Source organism: Pocillopora verrucosa, chromosome 2 (assembly GCF_036669915.1).
Source record: "Pocillopora verrucosa isolate sample1 chromosome 2, ASM3666991v2, whole genome shotgun sequence".
In the NCBI taxonomy this organism is placed as follows: domain Eukaryota; kingdom Metazoa; phylum Cnidaria; class Anthozoa; order Scleractinia; family Pocilloporidae; genus Pocillopora; species Pocillopora verrucosa.
The window spans coordinates 1,857,101-1,875,532 of record NC_089313.1 but is presented as its reverse complement, the minus strand read 5'-3'; the positions used below and the strand labels follow the sequence as shown (position 1 = coordinate 1,875,532).

At 37.2% G+C, this 18,432-nt stretch overlaps 2 protein-coding genes across 2 annotated transcripts; one reads left to right on the top strand and one right to left on the bottom strand.

Annotated features, from left to right (window-relative positions):
* Positions 1-759: 759 nt before the first annotated feature.
* Positions 760-10,230, bottom strand: LOC131769192 (uncharacterized). Its single transcript, XM_066162691.1, has 11 exons — positions 10,205-10,230; positions 10,011-10,118; positions 9,583-9,694; positions 8,726-8,979; positions 8,010-8,157; positions 5,760-5,903; positions 5,050-5,341; positions 3,805-4,208; positions 2,835-3,096; positions 2,185-2,270; positions 760-1,648 (listed from the first exon to the last, which is right to left on the bottom strand). The coding sequence occupies exons 3-11, from the start codon at positions 9,683-9,685 to the stop codon at positions 1,461-1,463; spliced, it is 1,881 nt and encodes a 626-aa protein (XP_066018788.1). The 5' UTR covers positions 9,686-9,694; positions 10,011-10,118; positions 10,205-10,230; the 3' UTR covers positions 760-1,460.
* Positions 10,231-11,023: 793 nt separating this feature from the next.
* LOC131769183 (ubiquitin carboxyl-terminal hydrolase 14) lies at positions 11,024-17,063 on the top strand. The gene is given in 14 exon segments (XM_066162300.1): positions 11,024-11,111; positions 11,201-11,346; positions 12,154-12,186; positions 12,760-12,864; positions 12,979-13,082; positions 13,778-13,895; positions 14,535-14,597; positions 14,951-15,052; positions 15,055-15,082; positions 15,619-15,637; positions 15,971-16,014; positions 16,017-16,052; positions 16,608-16,639; positions 16,998-17,063. Coding segments are annotated over 14 exon segments (912 nt in total). The 5' UTR covers positions 11,024-11,095.
* Positions 17,064-18,432: the final 1,369 nt, after the last annotated feature.

Genomic DNA, 18,432 nt, shown 5'->3' with positions numbered 1-18,432 from the left:
TCATTCACACCAGCAAACTATGCTTGGTTAAACCGGGTTTTACTAAATGAAAATCATAAACAGAGAATTGAAGAGCTCTATTTTCCATAACTTAATTTTTTTTTATGTGCAACAACTGAAGTCCACAAACATCGGTTAAAGTAGCTTCTATGTAGAAAAAAATTTTCGATCTTGTTTAACAAAGCAGCTTCAAAACATGTTTAAGCCTTGTATTGGTCTCGGTTCAATCAAATTAGCGGATAAGCGAATAAGCAAGCGAAAAAACTCCCCGAAGCGGTTCAATGCACTTAGTTTCCAACGGATTCTAGCTCAGTGGAGAATTTTTCTTTTGAGTGTCGAGAGTAATCTGTAATCTGGTATTTTTCTATTTTGATTTTCTATGTGACTGGTCTGGCAAAATCTCACACCACATTCTCAAGCAGTTACCAAGGAATTAAAACTATAATCACGAATAGAATATATTGTGGAAACAAGCAACATTCAAGATGGCGTTGGCACCTAGTACTTGTACTTCGAGTGATATATTAAAAAACCTGGCACCAGTCCCTTTCGTTCCAAACAATGATAACAAGTCTTCTGATTCACTTATGTTTGTTTTCTGATTATCTTCTGTTTGTTTTTTAACACATAAGTAACTTCATTTATCGGAATACCCTGCGCCCTAAGAGTCATACTAACAGTTCATACTGACTCACCAGGTGGCGAACCAACATTTGAAAACTTCTGACCATACGACAACTAAGTGGGTTTTCAGTGCGAAGTAATTTTATTTCAGCATTTTCTTTGGTAAAAATCCTCAGACAAGTTATCTATAATAAGTGCGAAGGCTAAACTAGTTCCCAGTACCTCCTTCCCTAGTATAATTTCAACACGAGTTTAAACAAAATTGTTTGGAATTAATTAACTACAAACCTTTAACATTACATACCATAAACCTTGTTCAAAATATTACAACGGTAGTACAACACCCAGCAACTTATTCATATATTCCCGTTTTCGCCTCTAAAGTGAAGTGAGAACATGATTACTTCTAGCCACGGGCTGTCTGTTGTGTTAATTCTTATAATTAGACGTGAAAAAAACAGCCTTAGAACGAGTGAAAACAAGCTAAATGTGGGATCTTGATCGTCTTCCGTCAACAGTTTGTGTTGAGGGAATAGCAAACACTCTAATTATTTCAACGTAAAGTAATATCCAGCTCTGCTTCTTATGCAGTTTACTGTCATAGTGCTGTTGTGCTTAAAAGGTGATTTAACTGCACAAACTTATCGATTAATCGCAGGCTCAAGTCCTAGCCAGTCAAAGGCGCTAAAGGCAATTACGTGTTTATTCTGCTTCGAAGCCTTTGTTTGGGATGCCACGTGACATTCTGTCATGACATCACAAGCATCAGGTGGGAGAGGACCGCAACTTCTGTCGCCAATAACAACTTGGATTAGCCAGGACTCGATACAGAATTTTTATTCCAGAACACGAATATCAGAAATCTTGAATTTGAACATCCCACACTTGCCAAAGGTGGATATCCCGGCAGGCAGCCCGCCGCTCTTTCGTCTCAGACTGACACCGGCTACCGGAGTATTTGGTTGATTTACCATCCAAAAGTGTTCGTCACCGCACAAAGCATTCACACCATCAAAATGATTGCCTTGAAAAGAATAGGGAGACAAATCTAATGTAGTATTACAGTGTTTAATCATCGGCAAGCTTATTGTTATCATCAATAGCTGAACTCTACACAGATGTTTTTCCTGTATATTAGCACAGTCTTAAAGATCACACCACGATGATCTATTTTTGTCCAAAACAAATTGATGTAACGGTGAGACTTTGGAGCAAAGGAAACGTCGAGTGTGGTGCGGACACAAGAGTCGTCAAATGACACAACTACAAGTGAAGCAATCACCAAATGCAAACTAGCCCTGTTATTGAAGAGTTTTTCAGTGCCGTAACTGTATTCCTTTCCTTATAGAGGTGAGGAGTGAGGGCTTTAAATAGTTTCATATTATATATGACACGGTGAAGTTCCATCGTCATTTATGAATAGTTTCGTAATTTAAATCTGAGAATTAAGGGAAAAACTTACTAAAGCAAATTATTTTAGGCCCATAAGGCACACTTCTTTAAGTGACGTTACCAGTTAACTTTAAATCCCTTACAAGGTTTATTAGATGCGTTTATTACCATTTGGGCCAAGATATTCTTCTTTCCAAAGTTCATCCAAATTAAGGTCGAAATCCGAAACACCGGGATTGAATATACCAGACGCCCTGTAGTGATGAAAGAATTAACCAAGGATTATTACTTGTCAAATTATTTCTTTTGGCCGAAATAAAAAAGTCACTGCTTTGTTTAGGTAACAATACAACCTGATATGCCCTTGTTTTCCTGCGTTTGACGCCAAAAACGTAAATTGAGTCCTCTATGGCACGTTATTTTTGCTTTTCTCCAGATAAAGTTGTAATTGCTTTTTGTCAGGGCTTTAAAACATGTGAAGTGAAGCCGTTCCAAGTAAACGAGGTTGACAGCCAGAAAATCTAGTGATTTTCCAAAACTGCAATTCGCAAGTTCATGAAATACACAGATGTGTCCTTACTCAATATGAGAAAAAATAGATCGAGGAGGGGTTGAGGAATGGAAAATTGAATTCACGAAACAATTCCATGCACAGTGAGTTCCTTAAATAGAAAGAAAGTTGGCGCACTGACCTTTCAAAGTCTTTTTCAAGATTTAGAATTAATGAATCCCAAAGTATCCTCACCCTCCCCTTTCTTCGACTTTCCAAATGGACCGTACTCACAAGAGAAATATGAGAGATGAAGTAAATATCTCACCAGGTAGGAACGCTCCCAAAAATTGCAAAACATTTCTGAGTTTCCATGAACGTCTGCTTGTATTTAATTCGTTTCCAGCTTCCTGATACAGATATCAACACGCCGTCAACTGTGGCCGAATCGATTGTATTATTACAAGAGACTGGTGGTGACTGACGCTCAACTTCGATAACAACTCCAGATCCACTTTCAACAGTTTTATTTGCAACAACATTAACAGTATTTTTTACAAGCACCTCAGCATCCAAAACGTCATGCCACTCTAAATAGAAAAATATAAATACACCCACTGTAATTAAGTTATACACCCGATAGCTCTACTTAGTTTAATAATTAAAAACAGTTTTTGTGCCATCATTTGAGTGTTGACAAGGGGAAATCTGGGGGAGGGCGAAGGTCAGAGGGTTCCGAAACCCTCCCCTCTCCTTCAAGCCTTGTCAGATCTCCAAATCCTTTCTAATAGTTAGCGATGAGCAGTTTCCTTTGCTTTGTGCTTCAAATATAGCTTTCCCTTGGGTTATTGGTAAACGACAGAAGGTCGGGTGTCCTTGAGCACTTTCCAACTCTCCATCCCTTCCCACCCACTTTTTCTAGATAAATTTAACTTTGCATTAAGCACAATAAATATATCATATTAGACTTTTTGGTGTGTAGTATCGCTGAGTATTTTTACGACTTGTGCCGTATATTGACGAGCTCGGAGGGCGTGTCAAACTACAAACAATGAGTCTAATCTAATGAGATATTTATGATCCAACTGCTTTATTTCATGCGCATTTCTTTAAGAGTAGGAAAAGTGATGCAGATAGAGAAGCGTAGCACGCGCAGTCGACCGATTCAACAGGTTTTTTCTGTACAAAATAACCAACTGTATAATATCGCAGGATATTTGTACTCGATTCGCGCGTTATTCGCAATCTACTCAGTGCAGTTGGATAATAAGGCAGAGTATCAAGTCCATTAAACTTACGTCTCTCAGCAGAAGTGACCTTTACAAAATGAACGTCTCCAAATCTCTTGGAAGAACCAAGTTGTGGCCATTTAAGGATGTGAGGTGTGGTATATTTCTGACCTCTGTTGAACCAATTTGTAATATCGTGATCAGGGAGATTAAACCAGATGTTTAAGTTCGAAATCCTTCCATAGAATGGGGTGTCGTTTGCGATAGTTCCGTCACTGTTTTGGTTTTGTCCGACGATTACTTGAGTCCACTGAACATTTTCGTACTTAACTCCGTCGCTAGTCTTATTTGAACCGAAATCTGCATTTACGATCGCTTCTATATAAGGTGACTTGTCAGGTTTGATACGAACACAGAGAAAGACCATTTCATTCTTCGGAGAACTGGTAGCGAATACGTTGGAAAGGGAGGTCCTTCAAAAAAAAGTAAGTATGCACTAAAAGGTAATCTCTTTATCCCCTAGAGTATTGAGTATAACTGAATTTAGGTAGCTCTTTTTATTTTAGTATCTACCACACAGGCGAAGAGAGCCTTTCGCGCGCGCTGATTGGCTGGTTTGGAAGTGATGAGCTTAAGCAGCAATCTTAAGCAATTCAAATGTCCCAAGAAATTTAAACATAAATTTACGAAGCTGATATTAGGTTAACTTCATCATTTAGTAATTTTATTCTTCTGATGTATATTTCTAGCTGTAACAATTGTTTTATATTCTTAGTTTTAGTTTTACATCTTTTAACCATTTGTATTGATGCTGAAAAACCCATTCAGGGCGCTTCGATAAAGATCTGCATCAGTATCTGTAAGTACTATTCACCTCCAAGTCGCCAAAGAGACAAAGTCGCGCGTCAACAATTTAATTTCCGACCAGTTTTTGGTTAATTGACAGAAATAAGCTTATATATTTGGTTTCTATGTGGTATATATTGCAACAATTATTTACGTCAGTGTCAGTGAGTAGTTGTTAACTAACATTGAAGCAACTCTTATCAAAGGTTACAATATTTTTTCCTTCGTTTTAAACACGTACTATTTAACTTAAACATAGACATTTGATTTTTTTACTTTGTTACGAAAAAACGATTGAATGTCGATATACTTGTCTAAAAATCAGCCTTTGAAACAAAAAATGCCAAGCTAAAAGGATAATAAGGAAAATTCTGTTCTATTTTAACGAAAAAAAAGCGCCTATATAAATTGATAACGATAAAGTAAATGATTCCTATCTGGTAATTGTGGCTCACAAAAACTTCTTACCCGTCACTTCCTGATGAAAAGTAGATGTTGCCTTCTCCGTCGATTCTCAATCTCACAACGTTTTGGTTGCCGCCATTCTTCTCGTTCAAAATACTTATCACAGTCATCTCTTGGCTCTGTTGTAAATCTGGTGTGTGTATCCAGGCACAGACGGTAAAGTGTGAAACCCACTTGTAATTCATATCGTGTTTCACATAGCTCGTATTTTGAGTTTTTCTGAATATAAGCTCAAAGTCATAGTCATTTCCATTTTGAGGTTCTCCATTGCCTCTATCAAGACTTGCAACAGTTGCTACGAAATAGAAAACAAGTACAACTGTTACATTAAAATTGGGAAGTTTATGACCACACTCTTTGCTACTTCGCTTTTTTCAGCAATCGTTTTTTAAGATTTAATTGAGCTGAGATTTAACGATATTTCAGTAAAATAAATCGTAAATTGGTCTCTTCGTATTCCTTAGTAGGCCCCAGACCTCACTCCTCTCAGGAAACAACTGCACCGCAAACTAATATTAATAAAAGGTTTGTGTTAGAAATCGGATGTTTTAAAAACTGCACATTCTTGACATTTTATAGGCGTTTCTTATTTTGTTAGGGAAAAAGCGGCCTTTGGCCATTGTAATGGCATCATAAGGAATGACAGGTTGAGTTCGTGGGATATCTTTACAGTGGAAAAAGTGCAGAGGAAAAATGAAGTTTACTATACTCACGGGATGCGTCCGTACTCTGCGCGACGGCTGTTGATTCTGAACAGTTTTTGCCTGTGAATGTATTCGTACAGTTGCATTTGTAGGTTTTTGTACTGGGTACTTCTATGCACGTTCCACCGTTTTTACAAGGATTAGCGTCACAATCTGATGGATAAAATAAAAGTGTATTGTAAGTGGTGAAAACTTCTACAGGTGAATTTTATAGTGAATCGATGTAAAGTAAGATGTAACTTGATAAATCATTGCGATTGATATTTATTTATTTTCGTCATCGTCATACTGATCGTCACCAGTCCTGGCCGCATCCCCTCTTTTGAGATGGAAAAATCGTGGGAGCCATAAAGCCTTTACACCCTATCATTAATATGCTTTAGTTTTCTCTATATAATAGACAAGACAGAATTGGTTTAATAATCAAGAACTTCTCAAGTTCTGGATGAGGGTCCCCAATAGGTTTTACGGGATCTGGGATTGGGGTTATTTAAAGGCTTGGATCCGGGAATTTAAAGTAAGAGGGGAGCGAGATGCGGGATTGCTATTATGAACAGGACACGGAAATCGGCGATTTTGAGGAGCGGGATTTGGGAAACAATCACCTAAATTAAGCGAGAACCGGGATGTCAGTTGACGAGGATTTATGAAGAAATTGATCTTCTCACTCCATGAAAAGTACCAGGCGTAAAGGTTGTCTAGCATTTAGGAGGCGGTCGGGCTGTTCAGCGACAGTCTACAGATATTGCGCTAGAAAGACAATTATATCCTGAGAAGTGAAGTTGCCAATTTACCAAAAACCCTCAACGGCCCACAAGGTGACGTGGCATCTAAGACTGCTGCGTCAGTTGAAAAGCTTAACGGCCTTGAAAAACCCCCAGCAAGTCTAAGAATCATACCGACATGACGCTCTTAACCTGTTAAGTTGTATGACACTAAACGTGAAGAATAATCACTTGGTTTTGCATCACAAAGGTACACTTTTCACGGTGTTAGATTACTCAAGAAACTTTGGAAATGCAGCCAAAGAGGGGTAAAGAGGACAACCCATTTGGCGACGTACTATTTTACAAATCCGTATTCTTGGTATCCTGTACCCGAACGTGCCATGATCCTGTTGGCCATACCAGCAATTCAACTCTTAACACCTGTACCGATGGCACCACAGAGCATACAGAAGATGAGGGACTGGGCGCTAACAACGATGGCAAGAGCTGGAACTTTTCTGTCTTATCTCTATCAGAGAAATTAAGCCCGGCCAACTGGTCAGCTTCGAACGCTCTGACTTCGAGGAGCAGCGAGAAAACATCGAGAAACAAGACGAAGAGGAAGATGGAATATTTGACCACGATTCCCCGAGTGATGATGGTGACATTCCATCTTTGGAACAAGGGGCTGATTTTCACCTCGGAAGAGGTTCCCGCTTCGTAAGAAGTATTCGCTTCAACAGCAGAACTGTGTTCACTTAATTTTTCTTTATTTCCGTTGTTATGGAACCATGGGATTGCCGTCACCTTTTGCGTTTTATGCACTTGTTGAAATCGTTATTCGTTTCTTTGATAATAACCTGTCTGTACTGATACGTTTGTTCGTGGTCAAATTTTAACGGAAGGAAGTCGTTACCGTGACTATAACGTACGTTATTCGTGCAATACCTTTAAAACTTCTAAACTTAATTAACTATATCATCATTTTAGTGAAAAGAGATAACTTACGCCTTAGGGTGACCATAGACTTCAACAGATCAATGGTGGTTGAAAAAATCATCACCCACCGAAAAAGCCCTTCAAGGTTAAGGAAATGGACTAGGGAAAAATTTTGGGGTCGGGATCGGGATTGGTCAGTATAAACCGTCAGGATTAAGGGATTGACAGAAAATTTTAGTCGGGATCTAAGGGGTGATCTCTTAAGTGAAATAAGCTACCAGGCACTCTACTATATTGAGCGTTTAGAGGCAAATAGTGTTAAGGCCCGGCCAAACGCACGCAACATTCCAACGCAACATCTTGCAACACTGTTGCGCGCCGCGTACTGCACACGTTTGGCCGACACTCTGTAGTAACATGTTGCAAGATGTTGGATCAAGTTTGAAAATGGTCAAATTCTTGTCGCAAATTTTTTAATTTTGCAAGATGTCGCGCACGTTTGGCCAGCTCCTTTATAACATCTTACAGCGTGAGTCAATAATATTGCAAGATATTGCGTTGCAATGTTACATGCGTTTGGCCGGGCCTTTGAGGTTAAAATTTTTATACTTACATGTCACTTTTTGTTTACATTTCTTGCCATAGAAGTTTTCAGCGCACTGACATTTGAAAGTCCTATTACTGGCTATCTCTATACATGTCCCGCCATTTTCACAGGGTTGAAAGCGACAAGGACTCTGTATCACTGGAGGAACAGTGGGCTGTTATCGGGGAAGAGATGAAACAATGTTTTAAAAGATATTTTAAAAGCGTCAATGCGGCAGACAAGAGTTAAAAGTTCGATGAAAAAGGGGGAAAGTAGAAAATGAAAGCAATATTATAATATTAATAGAAGGAAATTCAGTTTCATTTAAGTAGAAGCCTGGTTTTGAACCCAGAATTTAAAATAAGCAGTTTGCATTCGAATATGTCAACATTAAGAAAATTTAGCTTAACCACGTTACTTAAGTCGAGAGGGAGGATGAGAGAGGACCCTGGGAATGAGGTTGAATTTAGTAGTGTAACTGACAATCCTATAGCAACTCGCACATTTCTCCACCGGCTTTCTTGTACCTCGTCGGAGAGTGTATTTACCCGGCTGGTAACATCTCCATTGCATATACAAATCTGAATAAAAACCTTCTTTCTCGGTATTTGAGACAATTCTGTAATAGTAAGACAATTCTGGTAGGTAAGGATTACGGAATATAATGGGAAGATTCGGGGTTAAAAAGTTGTTACCGCATTACCAAGTGACAAAGAGGTCTATAATTTCCTGTTTACACTCACCACGTTTGTGGTTCCAAACTCAGTTTCCTCACTTCGTTGAATATGATAACTCAAATCGTAATGCACAAACTCCTTGTTGATCTTTACGGCCGCCTCGCCCGCCTCCCTTTGATTCAATTTGTTCAAAAAGCAATTCTTTCCTTCCCTCGATTTTTTGTAATTAATGGACTTGCAGTTGAAAGATAGACATCGCTTCACGCATTCGAACACTGAACTCGCTTTTTCTTCTTCGTGTTCCGTCTCTAGAAACGTATCTGTTTAAGAAAATTAGAGTAAATAGGACAAACAGAGTTTTCAAAATTTTTTTGTTTTTTAAATTGGAGCATAAGATCGCAAAAGACCGGACACTATCGTAGAATCTTCCTTTCGAGGGGATCACATCGTTTACAGAGGGAACGGAGGGTGGATCAGTTGTTGTTAACAGAATATATAGAGGGACCATAAAAAATTAACTGCCAATGAGGGGGGGGGTCATTAGAATCCAACAGAGCCTCAGGGGGGGTCGGGTCAATTCTATTGTGACACAACCACAACCAAAATCCTCCTTTAGGGACTTTCAATGTCTCCTAACTCGCGAAAGTACCTCATGCCTTCTATAAATTTCCAGTCTTAAATCAAAGTTTGATAAAAAGTATTCCGAAGGAGGAATTGTACTCAGACGATTCTCTCAAAGACTCATTGTTCCCCCGAACTTTTTCGTCAGGTTTTTTTGTATCCTATCCCTGAAACCTTTGTCAATTTTTCATACACGGTATTGAAAAAAGCATGTCAAAGTTCTTCTACCAAAAAACTGTAACCAAATACTTTATAACCTACCGGGAGATTATAAGCTGCTGGTTATATTATCTTGAACCTACCTGCTTCCGAAATGAATATTGGTACAGGATTCTGTACCGCCGCTGACAGAGTTACGAACGTAAAAATGATCGGTACAAAAAACAGACGTCTTCGACTCTCCATGATGTGGCCCTTGAAGTACAGAAGTATTTAAAAACAGTTAAACATCTTTTGCTTAATTCTGTTGATTCAAAATTTATCTCAGTTTTCTTCACTCATCCATTAAATTTTGGCTCTCTCCTACGTGAGCTCTTACTTATATTTTTTGTGCTTATGACGTAATCATGAAACCATCTCCAATAATTTTGATGATCTGAAACGAATTAGTAGAAATAACTGATAGCACTCTATAGTTTTCTGACGCGTCCGGTTAAAAATAAAGCTCAAGAACTTGATCTATCTAGCGACATATAGTTCTCAAAGGGTGTGGTATAAACTTTAAACTGACCTTCCTGAAAACAAAATTCTATTTTTTCTCCATGCGTTTTGTTGTCTGTGCCAACTGATCCAAAGTCCAGTCAGTTTTTTCTCAACACTTGCAGTCTTGTTTTGGGGACTAAACTCAATAACTTTTTGAAGATAAAATTAATCAGCACTTTCTCAAGGATTCCACGCAAATACTAGCACTTTGCAGAACTTTACCGTAGCACAACTGCGACAGCCTTAGCATTTCCATTTACACAAAAATTTCATCATAAACATCTTGAAACCAGATCAAAACAAATTGCACAAGAACAAAAACAAATTCGACAAGAACAAAAACCACAGCTGAATAAATAAATTATTTTCCCGTGTGATCATAACGTTACCTTTTGTTCCAAAAGAGTTATTACTTGAAGGTTTTTTTTTCTTTCAAGAAATGGCACGCAAAGAAAAAGTTTGAATTTTTTTTTTCGGGCGAAAATAACTAGCTTTTAGGCGCATAGAAGAGTTGATCAAAAAAAGATCCGTTTTCAGGGAAATTGCTTTATTTCATATATATTTTTAACTCATGTACATAGTGCTGGCTGAGAATTGAATTGAAGAGATGACTCAGAGGAAGTAAGTATTTCATCGTCGGCAAAGCAGGAGGGCAGGGCCCCCGCGGAGCCAAAGAGTGGGAGGGGGGGGGGGGGAAACAGCCAGATCTCAGTTACAGAGGATGAGCATCTGATATCCAATTATTGTAACATTTTAATTTTTTATCAAGATTTTCTACTGTTTTTTCCTTAAGTTTTTCAGTGTTTTTCTTGGGTCTTGTAGAATCCATGATTGTTGAGTTACGAGTAACGAAAAAAATTAACGTCTCTGAATTGGACGAAATAAGGACATCAACTTTAAGTTGGTTCTGTTCGGGTGAATAAGATCTTGCCTATAATCCCATCACTCTAGTACTTTGGGAAATAATGTTATCTCAACCCACCCCACCCTGGGAACGATTTTCTAGTTAAGAGACCTGAGCTCTAGTTGGTCAGCGGATAACTTTAAATTAGTTAAAACTTGCACGAGAAAACAAAATTCACCCAACTATTTCTGCTCAAAAATCTGTATAAAATGCCGGTTTTCACAGGTATATAATTCCACCTTCGTGCCATATTTGAATTTTATCTAAATATTGTGTAATTGATGTAATTTCCTTTCTTCATTCTCTTAAACTAGTGTCTGTAAAGTGGGGTCGTGAGAAGTTTGATAACATCGAGTTGAACAGCGATGAGTCTCCGGAGCTCTTCAAAGCTCAACTTTTCGCTTTATCAGGAGTGGCGCCTGAAAGACAAAAAGTCATGTTCAAGGGATCCGTAGTTAAGGTACATTGATCGCTCGATTCATTAACAGAGCAGTTACAATGCATCCTCTTTGAATTGCAAAACTATTTAGGGATTTGACAATTCCTGTCCATGTCTAGATTAATTACCACGTGATTGAATTATCTTATGACACATTGACGCCGGGTGTTACACTTAAATCTGTTATTTTTCACAGTATCATTATGATGATAATTGATTTTGAGTTTACAATATTTCCGTTTATCCTGTATCTACCTGTCGAGCTCGTCAAAATGGAAAAGTGTAACATTCTGTAGCTATAAAAGATTTCATTTCCTTTTAGATTGTCGATCCAAGCTTTTAACCTTAGAAACTTCTGGCAACAAACCGTAGATCAGAAATCCGTAGGCATCCCACAGAAAAGTGGTTATTCAGACATAAGGGTTTCATAGTAGAGTGATGGGATAAAAAATTACTTTGAACAAGAAATGTTATGAACTTTCATCAGGACTGTCAATTCAAACAAAAAAAATACTTAATTTGTAGTATATTAGTTATGTTTCACAGAGTGCTGGGGTATCAAGACATTTTCAAAACATTTAAGATGGCTCTGAACCTCTTCCACATGATAATTTAAACTTTACAAAAGACTTAATATGCTGAACAAGGTGATTATTTTGTTCAAAGAGGTAAAACAAAATGGTGTCACATGACTTGATATTAAGGTAAACCTGTTCAGGCAGGTAATACCATTGCTAAACTGAGGTCACAATGTGAAGGAGCTTCTCATGTGGTCTCTTAGTTTCAGGGTTATACTCATGTTTGAAAAAAATTTCTTCTTTAATTTAGGATAATGACTGGGGAAACTTCAAGCTTAAAAATGTAAGTAAATGATAAGAGCAGAGTACTTAAAGCTATTAGTTAAGGGACCACTGGCTGGCATTTCCTGATCAAATGCCACATTGTTCAAAAACAGTACTTTGCCTCCTTAAAAAATTTAAGTTCTGCATGATGTAACAACACCTTTTGGTACTGAATAAGTTCAATTCACACTTACAAGATCAGTACAAAGTCTAAGTACAAGCATAGTTTTATTTATTTATTACAATCTATGGTCAAAAAGGCCGAAGGATAATCTGCAAAGGAGTTTGAAATCCCATATAAAAACAGATCACCTATGAACTAATATAAATACACTAAAGATAATAAATTCAAGAAATGAATTTATGAAAAGGAAAAATACCCAAGAACACATGTGATGAGAATAAAGAAAAATGTCAGTAAGGGGATTATTAGTTTATCCAATACCAAATTCTCCAAACTGACATGAACATTTTATGGCAGGTAGTTAAGCAGAATTACCATTTAGATCTGGGAGTTAACAGGTTAATGAGAAGCTTCTGTCTGGTCTCCATGTATTGTTGCCTTTAGGTTATACTTTTGGTCTTATTTTAGGGAATTACTTTGCTAATGATGGGATCTGTGGGAGAACTGCCACAAGCTCCTGAACAGAAGACTCTTTTTGTTGAAGACATGACCGAAGCACAGCTGGCATCAGCAGTAAGAGTGGATTCTTAATATTAATTATTAATTTACTTTGAACCCTGTTTGAAATTTCACTTCAATCTGAAACTATTTGCTGTAGTCTCATGTTATGGTTCTACCTCTCCTTAGTATGAAATGCCTACTGGACTACAAAACCTCGGCAACACTTGTTACATGAATGCTACTGTGCAGTGCCTTCGTAATGTTCCAGAGCTGAAGGATGCACTTGCAAAGTAAGCCATGGAAATTATGCTTGATAAAAAAAAATTTCCCAGGTTGTGTTTATCCTTTCACTCCCAAGATCTTTTATTAAATAATTCTCCTTTATGTCTGCTATAAATTCTTATGATGTTAGTTTGGAGAAATTGGTATTGGATCAACTAATAATCCTCTTCTCTATATTTTTCTTTATTCTCATGACTTGTCTGCTTGATATTGTATTGAAATTGTAGAGAGAAACTCTATCTTGATCACTTATGAGAGTTTAAGGGTTAAAGCTTGAGGCTATTCATTTTACCTTTTGAATGAAAATTATGAAATGTTCAATGTTGCAGCGCAAATCGTGCTTCAAACATTCAGTATCATCATTATTTTATCTTTAACCCTTTAACTCCCATGAGTGACCAAGACAGAGCTTCTCCTTACATTATAATACTATGTCAAGCAGACTAGTAATGCGAATAAAGAAAATTATCAATTGGGGACTATTAGTTGATCTAATACCAAATTCTCCAAACTAATGTCTTGAGAATTGTATGGCAGACAGTAAGGAGAACTACAAATGATATCCTTGGAGTGAAAGGATTGAGGAGAAGGTATTTTGATAGTTTCTTTTTACAATATTTCTTTTTCTGATAAATTCCATATGAACACAAATTTAAAGTTTTTTCTTACACATTGACACATTCTTGTTATGATTTTATATCAGATATAATATCAGTGGGAACCCAAGAGATTCTGCACATTCCATTACAGTGGCACTCAGAGATCTTTACAGGATTATGGACAAAACACCAGATTCTATGCCGCCAATTATTTTTCTACAGGTAGGTCTTACCTGTCTTGACTATGAACTTGAAAACAGATTAAACTACTTTGTTTTGTGTTTTATATTGCCTTGGAAAGCTTTAACTCTTTATACCCAGACATCTGTTCAGTATCTATATTCTCTATACTCTTCTCCATACATTTTTTTTAATACTGACAAGGAGAATTTGTTTACAATCAAAACTTCTTAGGTTGGTGATCATTCCCTTCATTCTCATGATTTTAATGAATGGTTCAATAGTAATTACAGCAAGGAGAAGTTAGATGTTGATCACTATTAAAGTTGAAAAGGTCAAGGAAAACATAATCAGATTTCAAGGAGCCTAGCATACAACTTGTAATCAAACCATTACAAAACGTGCCATGAAATTTTGCTAAACTCTTAACACTTTAATCTGAGTATGCATATTCTCCATACTGTTCTCTATACATTTTCTAAGGTGCTGACAAGGAGAATTTGTTTAACAATCAAATGCTTCTTTAGTTGGTGATCATGCACTTTATTCTCCTGACCTTTATAATTGATTAAAGGCTGATACTGTAGGGAGAAATTAGATTCTAATCACTCTGAGCAGTAAAAGGGTTGAGTGGATTAAGGTCAATAACTTGTTGACTTGTGAACCATTTTTTTTTTCCAGATACTGCACAGTGTGTTTCCTCAATTTGCAGAGAAAACTGAACAAGGAATATACACGCAACAGGTTATAAAATACAACATCTTGTTGTTTTTTGAGCATTTGGTTACCAATGTTCACATTGAGTTTGCCATAATCCTGTATTTTTCTAATCTTGAGATACATTAATCAGTTATGTTCCTATACCTTTGGGTTTTTTTTTTTTGTGTGTGCAGCATTTTAAATAAATTTTAATTTAGGAGGGTAAATCTGAGCTGAAGGAAAGTTTTTTTGTCACAATACAGGGAAGTTTCAGTTAGCCATGTAGTGGGTTCTTTTTTTAACCCTTTAGACTTAAGAAGTTTATTTCATAAGTTGGAACAATTATTAACTAATTAAAAGTAAATTTTAGAGTTTGTTTCTGAAAAAAAACTTTTCAGGATGCAAATGAATGCTGGACACAAATAATTCGCATGCTGCAGCAGAAGATACCAGCCATAAAACCTGATGAAAATGGAGATGACTCTGGAGCCAGTGCAGCTGCAGCAAAGGGATTTATGATCAGTATTTTGGTAAGAGAATTGTTTGACAAGTATTGTATCACAGACAGATTAGTAGACTCCTAGAAATTTCCTAGAGTCATAAGCTTAGATTTAAACTCTTTAGGCCATGTCAATTTTATTTTATAGGCTTCCCCTTCTCCCCTCCCCCCCCCCACCCTCACAAATGGATTGGTCAAAATGTACCATTGGGAAAAAACTGCTATGGAGTGCAAATGAATAGAGGGGGAAGGGGGTTAGTTTCTAAGGAAACTGTAATGCTGCTCAATGGAGGAGTCTAACAAGATAATTTGGTTTAACAACTGAGTTGGTAAATGTAAATTGGCCACTGTCAAGTAGTTTTCAAAGCTGAGTGATGTTTTAGCATTAGCCCTTATTATGAAGTACAGTTAATAAAGTGGCCAATAGTCACACACTAGAAATCTTTCTATTACCTAAGATTTTTAATTTAATCAGCTTATCAGATAGTGACCAGAATATTTTCCTCTTGAATTGGCTGTGATACTGTAATGACATACTGACCTTACCTTTTCATTTTTTTATTTTAGGCATTGAGTCAGAGTCAATGTATCCTTTAAAGTTTATTAACCATATTAAAATCATTGTTTGGAGGTCAGGGACTAAGGATTTACTGTAATCTTACTTCAATGTTGCAATGAATGTTAATCCTTTGACCCCTAAGAGTGATAAGCGTCTAATTTCTCCTTTCAATATCACCCTGAATCACACATTAAGGTCATGAGAATAAAGGAAATGATCACTATTTAAGAGGCCTTGATTGTTATTCAAATACTCCTTGTAGCACCTGGGGAATTGTATGGAGAATATGCATACTGATGTTAGGGTGTAAAGGGTTTTAAAAGAAACTTTTACACAGCATTTTCCCTAACTGTGGTGTAGTATGAAGTGTAATGAAGCACCAGAGGAGCCAGAGACAAAATCCAAGGAACACTGTTTCAGTTGAAGTGTTTTATTTCACAAGGTGGGTGATATTTAGCTAGAGAAAAGTGATACCCTTCTGTCCCCGAAATCACAAGATCTGATTGTTAATTCTCCCCTTAGCTGTTTTGCATTTCCTGGTAAATTAGTTAAGAGAATTTGGTGTTACATCAAGATAACAACATCTGCCTGATAAGTTGAGTATTCTCATTATATGTTTGCTGGATAATGTATGGATGTTAGAGGGAAAAGTAATATGTTTTATCATTTCTGAGAGTTAAAGGGCTAAACAAGCTGAAATTGGCAGTGCTTGATTGCAGTGGAAATGTCCAAGTCATTATGATCCTTAGATTTTGAAATTACAAGTTTGCATAGAATTTCTGAAGAGGATTTGTGTTAAAGATGGAGCAACAAAAGGAAATCAGAGGAAATAATAAAAGCAGTTATTTTCAGATCCAGACATTGAACCACATTATTAACTGGAAGACTGTAGAAAATTTTATGCAATTTGTGATTAATTTTGCCTTTACTGCAAATTTTAAATTGTATTCTCGACATGAGTCAATTTTAATTTAAACAACATTTTTGTTGTTTTCAGATGTGAAATACATGCATACTGGTCTAAAAAGTGTAAGTGTTTTTCTTAATTCTCTTCCTTACTTAAACTCCTAGATCAAATTTGTCATTCTCCTTACTGTCAACCATACAATTCTTATAATGTTAGTCAGAGAATTAAGTATTGGATCAACTAATTATCCCCAAATTGATATATTCTTTATTCTCATCACTTATCTGCATGACATTGTATTGATATTGTAAGGAGAAATTCTTTCTTGGTCACTTGTGGGAGTTAAAGGTTAAAGAAAGTTAGAGAGTGTTAACTTCCTGTAAACAATAAACAATTGTTGTATTTTTTTCCTTGTTGTTTGCCACATCCACAAATGTTATGTTTTCAAAATCTTCTTTTAATGTTTTTCCTGGGGATTAGCGTCTTGAAGAAACTATGCAAAAACGTTCACCAACACTTGGTCGTCGATGCAGTGTACACAGATAAATAACTGTAAGCTGTTAATTGTTACTTTGTTTCAGATAATTCACAGAAGCATTGCTTAGTTTGTGCTTCATTTTCAGTGCGAAGGAATATCAAATGTTTCCAACAAATATCAGAACAGCATGACATTAAAAGGGTCAATGACTCTTCTTTATCAATGGGTGGTGAGGGGCAGCTCATTCCTTGAAATTTGGCCAAAGAATTTGCTCTTTATTCTCTTTCAGTCAAAGCTGAGTCGACGCCTGCCCTACCTAACTGTTCCAGTCTTGTCCGCGTTTTATTTCAAAGGACGGATTTGCAATTAATGCCAAGATTCTCAAGGTGGAAGTAAAAACTTTGTTGCATCCTCTCATGAGCTCTCAGACAACTCTCATGCGGTGATTAGTACTATCGGGTAACCGTATGGTAGCTCTCTGCAGGGACTCTGGAAAACGTGGCGGAGTCCATTTATCCCTTTCATCCATGGTTAGTTTCATTCTTTGGCTGGAGCTGAGATTCATTGATGGTGTGCACATTCTTGGAGTTCATTTTCATCGTTTTCATGCCTATGAATATTGTGTACTTTTTATATAATTTAAAAAAACGGATGTGAAGTTCCAATGTCTCTTGATGTCTTTGGATACTGTGCACTGAAGAACTTCAACAGAAGCTGTGCTCAGTTCGAACAAATTTTACAGAAGAACGTTGAGGACAAGAAAGTTGAAGAAAGCTGCTGGTAAGGTTAAGATACCTCCGTTGTCCTTGCAAACTAAAAGTTATTGACTTTCACACATTGGATGGTACGTCACTCAGTCTTTAGGTTGACTGATCAGTCTGTTGGTTGCCAATCTACAGGACCACCACTGAGTCAGTCCGTCTGAGCTCCACAGTCACACAGGAAATCAGTCACCACACAGTCACTCAGTCACACAGTCAATCAGTCACCACAGTCATCAGTCACACAGTAACTCAGTCACTCAGTAACACAGTCACTCCAGTCACACAGCACAAGGTCACTCAGTCACACAGTCACTCAGTCACACAGTCACTCAGGCACCAGTCAATCAGTCACCAACACACAGTCACTCAGGCATTCAGTATGTTAGGTAGTTCATCCTGTCATTCTGTTAGTGAAACAGTCCAGTTTGTTAATGAGTTAGTGGGTCAGTCATTTAGTCAGTCTGAGTCACTAAGTCAGTTAGTGAGTTAATAAGTCAGTTAGTAAGGAATCATTAAGTGCGTAGTAAATGAGTCCGTCAGTAATTCAGTCAGTCGGTTAGGCTGTGATTCATTCAGTAGGTCAGGAAAATGGTCGTTCAGCTGGCCAGCTCATTGATGGCTGGGTCATCTATCAATCACTTCAATTTTTTGCCTCATAAACTTGACACACCCT

What these genes read in the sequence shown, in the direction of transcription:
- LOC131769192 (XM_066162691.1), bottom strand. Translation starts at nt 9,685, where the DNA reads ATGGAGAGTCGAAGACGTCTGTTTTTTGTACCGATCATTTTTACGTTC. An exon ending in TTTTCATCAGGAAGTGACGG is followed by an intron (nt 4,209 to 5,049) that starts GTAAGAAGTTTT and finishes TTTTTTTTGAAG; the next exon opens with GACCTCCCTTTCCAACGTAT. An exon ending in AGAATATCTTGGCCCAAATG is followed by an intron (nt 1,649 to 2,184) that starts GTAATAAACGCA and finishes ATTCTTTTCAAG; the next exon opens with GCAATCATTTTGATGGTGTG.